The 10,218-nt window shown below is 35.2% G+C and overlaps 1 protein-coding gene and 1 non-coding gene across 2 annotated transcripts; one reads left to right on the top strand and one right to left on the bottom strand.

The window, feature by feature from the left end:
- Nucleotides 1–1,238: 1,238 nt before the first annotated feature.
- Nucleotides 1,239–1,345, top strand: LOC140824911 (small nucleolar RNA R71). Its single transcript, XR_012116527.1, has one exon. It is a non-coding gene; the product is annotated as a small nucleolar RNA R71 (small nucleolar RNA).
- Nucleotides 1,346–5,090: 3,745 nt separating this feature from the next.
- On the bottom strand, nt 5,091–9,684 carry LOC140824679 (abscisic acid 8'-hydroxylase 2-like). The gene is given in 9 exon segments (XM_073186224.1): nt 5,091–5,259; nt 5,576–5,694; nt 6,097–6,282; nt 6,639–6,731; nt 7,135–7,377; nt 8,380–8,460; nt 8,462–8,530; nt 8,648–8,969; nt 9,493–9,684. Coding segments are annotated over 9 exon segments (1,401 nt in total). The 5' UTR covers nt 9,663–9,684; the 3' UTR covers nt 5,091–5,141.
- Nucleotides 9,685–10,218: the final 534 nt, after the last annotated feature.

The following is a 10,218-nucleotide window of genomic DNA, read 5'->3' as shown; positions in this document are numbered from 1 at the left end:
CACCCAATCCCAGTCTCCTAAACACAGAATACGGCATCAAATTAATACTCGCACCAAGATCACATAGAGCTTTATGAAAATTAATATCACCAATAATGCAAGGTATAGAGAAACTCCTTGGATCTTTTTGCTTAGGAGGCATCCTGTTTTGAACTAAAGCGGAGCAATTTTCAGTCAAGTTCACAGTCATATGATCTTCTAGCTTCCGCTTGTTTGCTAAGATATCTTTCAAGAATTTTGCATAACTTGGCATATTCAGTAAAGCATCAGCAAAAGGAATGTTAATATGCAGTTTTTTGAATATCTCAAGAAATTTACCAAATTGTGCATCTAACTTAGCTTTTTTCAATGCTGCAGGAAAAGGTGGGGGGATAACAATTTTACTCGGTGCAATAGGTGTAAAAGTAGAGTTAGAAAACTTACCTCCTTGCTGTTCCACCTCATCCTCACCTTGCTTGTTCTTTTCCTCCTTAGACTCAAGTGCCTTTCCACTGCGCAATTCCACAGCTTTCACATGCTCTCTCGGGTTAGTCTCCGTGTTGCTTGGCAAAGTTCCTTGCTCCCTATTAGCAATTAACTTAGCCAGTTGTCCAATTTGATTCTCTAACCCTTTTATGGATGCATCCTGATTCTGAAATCTCGTCTCGGTTGTAGAAATAAATTTAGTCATCATTTGCTCTAAATTTGACTTCTCCTCCCTAGGCGGTTCTGGCTTGAATCCTTGGTGCATCCCATGTGGTGGCCCTCTTTGTTGGCGGTTTTGGTTGTTTTGACCTCCCCACGAAAAGTTTGGGTGATTCCTCCATCCCGGATTATAGGAGTTTGAATAAGGGTCATTTCTAGGACGGTTCTGGAATCCCACGTGTTTTGCTCCCTCAGGCACATAGAATGGATTGCCATCTTGGCAATCCTGCACGTCATGCTCACCTCCACACTTATCACAGAAAATCTCTTGCAGACGCATAACCGATCCACTCGCACTCATCCCATCAATCTTTCTGTTCAAAGCCTCCAGCTGTGCTGACACCGCAGACAAATCAGTAACTTGATTAACCCCCGCACCTCGTTTCTGCCTATCAGAATGAGGATGATAGCTGCTAGCAGCCATCTCCTCCAATAATTCATATCCTTCCTCAGCCGTTTTTCTCAGCAAGTTACCACAGGCAGCAGCATCTATCATGGTACGGTTAGAAGTAAGCAGACCGTAGTAAAAAGTTTGAACAACTAACCCAAGAGGTAGCTCATGGTGTGGACATCTCCTCAATAAATCCTTGTATCGCTCCCACGCCTCGTAAAGTGACTCAAGCTCATATTGAGCAAAAGTAGTAATGTCGGCTCTCAGCTTCATAGTCTTCGACGGAGGAAAGTACTTGGTCAGGAATGCCTTCGCCATATCCTCCCATGTAGTGATAGACCCTACAGGCAAACAGTTTAACCACGCCTTAGCTTTATCTCTTAGTGAAAATGGAAATAAACGCAAACGAACAGCATCATCAGACACAGCATTAAACTTAAAAGTATCGCAAATTTCAAGAAAATCAGCTATATGAGAATTAGGGTCGTCAAGTGCACTTCCCCCAAATTGAACAGTGTTTTGAATCATCTGAATGATAGCTGGCTTGATCTCAAACTGGTTAGCTCGGATGACTGGTCTCACGATGCTTGGACGTGCTCCCTCAAGAGACGGTTGTGCATAATCCATCATCGGAATGCGACGTGGTATCTCAACTTGTCTATTGTCACGCTGTTCCTCTCCACGTTCTTGCTCGTGTCTTTCCATCTGTTCTTTGAGTCTTTGTTGCTGTCTTCGTCTGCGGAAAGTTCTTTCGATTTCAGGGTCAAATTCAAGCTCCACGTCGAGTGATCTTCGCATGCACCACAAGAAAAATCTGCAACAGAATAGGAGTATCAACTAACAATAAAATAAATAATACTAAAGAATTTAAATGAAAAATAAAAAATTGTGAATCAACAGTCCCCGGCAACGGCGCCAAAAACTTGATCGAACCAAACTTGCACAGTGAATAGTCCCAAAATTTGTTTTATAAATGAAAGCTCGATTTAAAATATCGCAAGTGCACGATAGTCAAGTTATAATAAACGTACGTGAATACGAGTATCGATCCACAAGGACTGCGTTACACTATTCTTATTTTCACTTAAATTTCTCTAGCAACGATAGATGGAGTTGGTGATTAAACTAAAGTGAATTTAATACTAAAATGATTAAAATGCAAGAACAAATAATCAAGAAATCAATGATTAAATTGGATGAAAATCAAATGAGAAACGAATTTGTTGGGAATTATCAGTTCACCTACCACTCGTGTTCAGATAATTAGACTCGACTTTTACTCGTGCATTCGACGGAATTCCCTAGACTAATCAATATACTCTGTCGAGCTATATTAATACTAATCATAAACATGCAGTAATCAAGTGTCCTCAATTATTTAACAGTTCACGATTGCATTACGTTCTATGGAATCCACTAGCTTTCATCCGGGTGAACTATTACTATCGACACGTACCCAATTCCGTATGTCTACTAAAATTGTAAGTCCGTGGTTTATACTATGCGATCCTATTGTTAATTAGTCTGTCGAAATCGTTAACAACATGCAATAATCAAAGGAAGATAGCTAGGCTTCGCTTGAAACAAGAAATAACAATAGCATAAACAAATCACTTGTAAAAATGTCAAGAAATAATGTTAAACAACGAGTATGGGTAGGATCCCCTCAAATCCCAACAAATTTAGAGTTTAGCCAACCAAATTCATACTAAAAATCAACAATCTATGCAAGAGAATAAAATACTGAATAATAAAATACTAAATATGACGATGGAAGATGGCTGCGACGCTTGGAATTCTCGAGTTCTTCGAAAGTCTTCCTTACTCCTAGCCTTCTCTCCCAGAAAAAATGATGAAAATATGATGTGTCAGTCTGAAAAACGGCGCCCAATCTCGTGTATTAGGTTAGTGGTCTTGGATAGAGTCCATGAAAATAGAAACAAATCTCGCAGAATCTTGCTGGATCGCGTAACTCGCTAGGGCGGTAGGTTTTGACCGCTGGGGCGAGTGACTCTCGAATAAAAACTTTGAGCCTTCTCTCTAGTCTCGCTGGGGCGGCCACTTTTGACCGCCCGAGCGAGAGATCTTCTGTTAAATTCTCTTGTCCAGGCTAGCAGTCTCGCTGGGGCGGTCAGTTTTAACCGCCCTAGCGAGAGGTCTTCTGTTCGATATCCTCGGTAAGACTAGAATGCTCGCTGGGGCGGTCAGTTTTGACCGCCCTAGCGAGGCTTCTTCGTTGTTGTGCCCATTTTCTGCTATATTTGGTTCCATTCCTACAAAATACCACAAAACACACGAAATCAGTCATATGCTAAATAATGCAAACAAAATGCAAGAATAAACTAGAACAAGCTAATATGATGTATGAATGCGACTCGAAACCAACACTAAAAACACGTAAAAACGAGTCCTATCAACCATCTGCTCGATAAAATTCATGGATGACCCCTCTTATCGAGTATATAGTCCACGGAAAGCTCCCAGAAGATTGGGCCTGGGCTGCGAGAATCAAAAAGCAAGCACCCCGATTCGTCTTTTTAAATGATGTTTTGTACAGACGATCATATCAGGGCCCTTTGCTGAAATGCCTATCAAAAAATGAAGTAGAGTATGTCCTCCAAAAAATACATGAAGGGTGCTGTGGTGAACACCTCGGTGGGACTGCCCTATTTCGAAAATCTATATTGGTTGGATTCTTGTGGACCAAATGAATCAAGATGCTGCCCAACTTGTTCAGAAATGCAAGGGTTGCCAACACCATTCTAATTTTCATCATCGCCCAACTGCTAACATGCAACACATCTCAGCATCATGTCCCTTTGATCAATAGGGATTGGATACCGTGGGCCCATTTCCAATAGCCCGGACGCAGAAAATTCCTTCTTGTAGCTGTTGATTATTTCTCTAAATGGGTAGAAGCGGAGCCTTTGGCCAAAATAACTGAGGAAGAGGTGATGAAATTTCTTTGAAAAAATATTGTTTGCAGATTTGGCATCCCAAGAAGATTGATTTCAGATAATGAGAGGCAATTCCGGGGAAAGAAGATCACGTCTTGGTGTCAAGAAATGAAAATCATTCAATCTTTCACCTCAGTGGCCTACCCCCAAGCCAATGGCCAGACAGAAGTAATCAACATAATCATTGTTCAAGCATTAAAGGCCTGACTTCATGGGAAGGGTATAAGATTGGGTGGAAGAATTACCGAGTGTATTATGAGCATATCAAACTACACCTCGAACATCTACTCGGGAAACTCCATACCGCCTAGTATATGGTTCAGAGGCAGTCTTACATGTGGAGATCGGTCAATCTTCTACTCGGTTAGAATCTTATCAGAGCAACAATGATCAGTCCCGGGCGATTGAGCTTGATTTAGTTGAAGAAAAGAGAGATAAGGCAGTCATTCGAATGGAAGCCTATCGAAGTCGGGTAATGAAAGCCTACAACAAGCATGTTCGATCACGAGATTTCCAAGTTGGAGACCTAGTCATGAAAAAAGTGAAACCAGTGGGCGATGTGGGAAAATTAGAAGCACGGTGGGAAGGACCCTTCAAAATAATTCGGAGAGTCAGCTCGGGGGCAGCTTATTACTTGGAAGATTCTCAAGGACATGCCCTTAAAAGACCATGAAATGCTTTTCATTTGAAGAAAAATTATGTTTAAAAGCTTTTGTATTTACTGTTTCTGCATCAAATAAAGAAATTGTTCAAGGAAGTGTCTACAAAGTCCAGGGACCCGTACCCTGGCCCGGAGACCCGCACCCCGGTTCTCTACAAAGTCCACAGACCCGTACCCTGGCCCGAGAACCCGCACCCCGGTTAGACGTGACAATTTGGCTAAATATATATATATGGTTGGTTATGTAGAGCTGGTGCCATGACTCATGCGCCTATGATCTACTAAAAGGGTTGAGTTTCATTATCTGGTTTTTGCTTTTGAGCCAGAGATAATTTTGATTGTATTTGCTGTAATTAGAGATACATGGAAATAGAAAAACAATGGAATAAAAAAAAACTACTTAATTTTTTTTTATACGAAAATGGTAAATCATGAAAACAAAATAATATTATTTTCTATTATATTCTGTATTATAATTTCTTCGATAAACTTGAATTGGTAATCCTCCTTTTGGAACTGGAAATGGCCCATACTGTACTGCATCTTTTGCTCCAATCACTTTCCATCTGATCCCCAACAAAAAATAAATCAAATTTGATTATAAATTAACGATTTTTATCTGTATACATACAACATATACATATACTCACACATACCCAAGCCAGTACTTGTATTTACTTGTTATTGAGTTAGTAGACTCCTTCGTGAGTTATTAATTCTTAAACATAGACCTAAAATTTTTGACATTAATATGAATTGCAAGACAAGCGTGTCTGCAAATGCATTTTTGGAGATTTAAATACATATATTTATTTTTTTTTTTAAAATACGATGGATGGAAATATATATCTGAGTAGAAAAAGAATGTATCGAGCGGTGTACCTAAAAGTGGTAGTAAGATGGTGAAGGATTATTAGCATCTCAAGCTTGGCGAGGTCGCTGCCGGGACAAGAATGCCTCCCGCTGCCGAATGGCATGAATGTATTAGGTTTAACTAGAGCCTGCATGCGTCGTAATATACCCAGATTACTGTATAGTTTGAAATCTAAGCCCCGAATAATGTTGTTTAAAAAAATTTACGTCTTAACTTTATTTGTTATTTAATGTAATTTGTAAATGAGAGATATTTTTATTGTTTTTCACAATTATTATTTAGACATGACAATTTTTAATCTGCCTCTGTATACTGTCGGAATGAGATAGCACAGTCACCCAAGAAAACTAATACAGACACATCGAGTCATGGACAGCCTCGTAAAATAATATTTAATGCACATGGAGTATACATGATTCCAATCTTCCCTAATTTAGGCAGGGTTTCCCAGACACAATTACTTGGAATGATCCCATTTATAACCAAAAAGGAAAACATAGATCCAACAATATATATAAAAAAATATTACCTGAAATCTTGATGGATCGAAGTTGTGTGGTTGTGGGAAAAAGTCTGGGGAATGATGAATGCTTCTAAAAAGTGGCAACACTTTCCAACCTTTGGGGATCATAAATCCTTGGAATTCAACATCTTCCACTGCCTCTCTGAATGTAAATGACAGAATGCTAGCACTTCTTAATGTCTCTTGTATCACCTAAGCACGTTAAAATATTCAGACGTTAATGACTTAATTTGCGTCTGATTTCTCGTGTGTCATGTCAGCATCCCAATGAAATGTGACCAAATTTGATTATTTGGAGGACAAAACCAAAAATAGGTCGACTTAGGAGACGATTTTGGTAATCTTTCTAGTGTTTTTTGATTTATATATTTATGCATCCATGATTCCAGTTAACCTAACATGAAAGGATGAGATGATATATATAAAAAAAAAAATTGGCTACGAGATCACGTAATTATTATATATATTAGTGGATCGTGGCACATGTGACATAAGTGTAGTCATAAAAAAATAATGAAATAAATTTTAAGTTTGGGAAGAGAAAATACCATGCTTGTTACCGACATTTGTCGTGTGTCATCCCATGTGAGCCCACGATTGTCTTCTGATTGTAGTTTGCGTCGAATTCCTTCTTGTTCTCTCTGTAATTAATTTTATACATACATACATAAGTACATATATATGTCAAAATTAATGTTTAATTTGTTGTTTGACAGTCAGAATTATATCTGGAGATTACAAATATATTTGGCCATAATACACTAATTTCGAAATTTATATTATTTGGGATCAATATAAGTCGTTTTCATCCGTGTTATCTTTTCCTATTGTGCTCTTTTCCATTAATTTTTATCAAGAATTAGCACCAGAAGTATATTTTCGATTCTATGGCCAAATCTTTTAAAATATACATATATATTTACATATTAAAATAAATTAAACTAAAAACATATAATTTGTAAATATCACCTGAAATTAAATTTTTTTTTTTATATAAAAAAAACCAAATTAATGTGAAATAAAAATAGTAGTATGATTAATTACCCTGACATCTTCCAAGATATTTGGATGATCATGCAAGTACTTAAGTGCCCAAGTCAATACACTTGCTGTGGTATCATGAGCAGCAAATATGACTCCAATTATATTATCAGCTATTTGATTATCACTCAATCCATTTTCCTCTTGAGCTTTCAACAATATTCCAAGTAACCCTCCTCCTTTTTCACTTTTTTCTCTTCTCTTTTCAATTAATTTATTCAACCGACCACTTAATTCCTTTCTTGCCTGCATCAAATAATTAAAAATAAATTGGTAAAGTTAAAATCATTTTAGCTAGATTGAATATAGCTCGGGAAGTTTTATAACATGTTGGAATAATTTTATTTATTTTTTATATGGGGAAGAGGATTTTAATGAATGAAATTTGATGTGTTTTAGTGTCATGGACTAATTTTTGAAGTACCAAAAAGTAGTCTTCTTAAATTACAAATTAATTCACTTTGTAGTGATAAAAAATACCATAAATATTATATTTTATTAAATTTATGACTTGTTTACAATTACTGTGTATCATCAACTTTACAACATTTTAAAATTTCTAAAACATTTCTTTATCTTTATCTAGATTCTTTTGTTTTAAAATAATCATATTCTTTCTACATAAAAAATATTATAAAATGTATAAATTGACAATAACAAAAAAAAATTATAAAATAATTTGTATAATTTAGTGCAAGTGAACACTTGGTGATATTTGAGTTGTTGTTTGATTTAAAAATATTGGAGTTTCATCGTTTTCATCATCTATAATTTTTTGTAAAACCATAAATAATCCGCCAATAAAAGAAACTTTTTCTATACTTTTAATTTTTTTAATGAAAAATTATATATATATATATATATATATATATATATATATATATATATATATATATATATATATATATATATATATATATATATATATTATATATATGTTGTGTCTGGATAATTTTAGTAAATTCAAAAAAAACTAAAAGAATTAAATTCCATGTATGGCTAAGATAACAATTGTAAAATATAGATCTGGCATGTATTATTATTATTATTATTATTATTATTATTATTATTATTATTATTATTATTATTACTACTTTACACTCTGTTAAGAATTTACCTTTTTAACAATTAATTTATAAAATAATGATTTGATATGTAGTACTTTTAAATTGAAGGTGTATTGAAATTTATCGTTTCAAGTACTTCAATCTAAAGACACTCGTAGCTTTCGAGCTCGAGTCAAATTACCTTCATTGCTTTGTGGTATGGAGTTCCCGGAAAATCCAAAGGCAATGAATTGTAACCTTTCTCCAATCTTTGGTACAAAACATTTGATTTCTTCTATTTCTTGTTGCTCTATCTCTCCAAATGCCGAATTCATCGCCACATCAAAAGCATACTAAAAAAGAGGGAAGATATAATAAAGAGTAATTATTATTTTAACCTTAAAAATTTAAGATTTACTCAACATAAACACTTGTGAAAATTAAAAAATAATATAGTTGTATTATCTTACCTTCTTCATTTCATGCAAAGTCTGGATAGTAGAGTTATTTTCCCAGTTGGGAAGGAATCTTAGCACGATCTTCTCGATTTCAGGGACGGATCGAGCGAGGGCACCGGGTGAAAACGAGGCTCGAACCAATTTCTTGAGCGTTGAATGGTATACGCCCTGGTGAAAGAAGAGGGCATCGGGTCCTATCATTTTCATCTTACTTGGTGGATACGTAGGCTTGAATAGATGAGCTTGGCTAACAAGAACAGTCTTGGCAGCATCTGGGCTGGAAATCATCACACAAGGGCATCCTAATATGTGGCTTTTGAATATATCACCATACCTAATTCAAGAAAATCAAGGAGAGAAAAAAAAAACAAAAAAAAAGAACAATGTCACTTCGAATAAATATAGGATTTGTACGTATAATCAAGATGTAAGAAACATTTTAAAAAATTTGTGTGAAGAATCCATTTATTGGGAAATTTTTCTGACTGTGAAGAATCCATTTATTGGGAAATTTTTCTGACGGATTCAATGTTCTTACCACACTATTTACATAAATAAAATAGTATCCAACTTTTGTCTCTTCTCTTACATAAGGAATATTGATCCATAAGGGTTTCATTTAATTTATTTTTTTAATACATATTTTATCAAAGGGAGAGAACCCTAACTCCGGATAAATATCAGAAAATTAATAAATATTTCAGAATGCCACATGATAGATAAGTTGAACCCCAAAAATATGAACTTTTCAAAAATAGGTTTGATTTCTCGTGCCAATATAATGTTAAAAATAAAACCTAGAAATTAATATTATTAATTAACCTACGTACAACTGATCATGCATGATATTTGATCACCTTTTTTGCCTTGCTGAGAAGAAGGTGTTGGGATGCTGAGTGTATAGCTTCAAAGTTTCTCCAATGTAAGGCCAACCCATCGAGCCTGGCGGCAGGCGGCGCCGGCGCCATAGCAGTTGGATGAAGCATAGAAATCCAAGAAATCCACAAAGTATAATAATGGTCATCATTTCATCAATAAGAACGAGCAAAGAAAATACACACATGAAAGCATTTACAGAAGATAAATATATATATAGGTAAAAGATCTGAATAAAGATAATATTATACAAACCAGAGTTGAATCTTTATATATACATATAAATAGATATAGACATATATATATATATATATATATATATATATATATATAGATATATATATATGCATGGTTCTTGAGTTTATATAGTCGGCTTTTCCAATGTTAGAAGTGGTGGCGTGGAGGCCTAAGGATGGTCAACTCATGCTGATTTGAGCAATCAATCCATTCAAAATAAGCCACGAGTGAAAGTTGTAATGATTATTAAATGAACAAAATAATATATTATACATAGATATTTATTCGATCAAAAACGTATATATAAAATCATACGTCTCAACAAGGATTGCTTTACCTCTCCACATTTTTAAAAAAAAAATTATAATAAATAAATAAAAATTCGTTACCCCATTTGGCTCACTTCTAGAAGTCCAGTTTCCAAATAAATTAATTACTCATTTCCATACAATCCAACCGCTTTTTCATCT

This window comes from Primulina eburnea, chromosome 2 (genome assembly GCF_022965805.1).
Source record: "Primulina eburnea isolate SZY01 chromosome 2, ASM2296580v1, whole genome shotgun sequence".
Taxonomy (NCBI): domain Eukaryota; kingdom Viridiplantae; phylum Streptophyta; class Magnoliopsida; order Lamiales; family Gesneriaceae; genus Primulina; species Primulina eburnea.
Note: the sequence above shows the minus strand (reverse complement) of the source record. Positions and strands in the feature narration are given on the sequence as shown.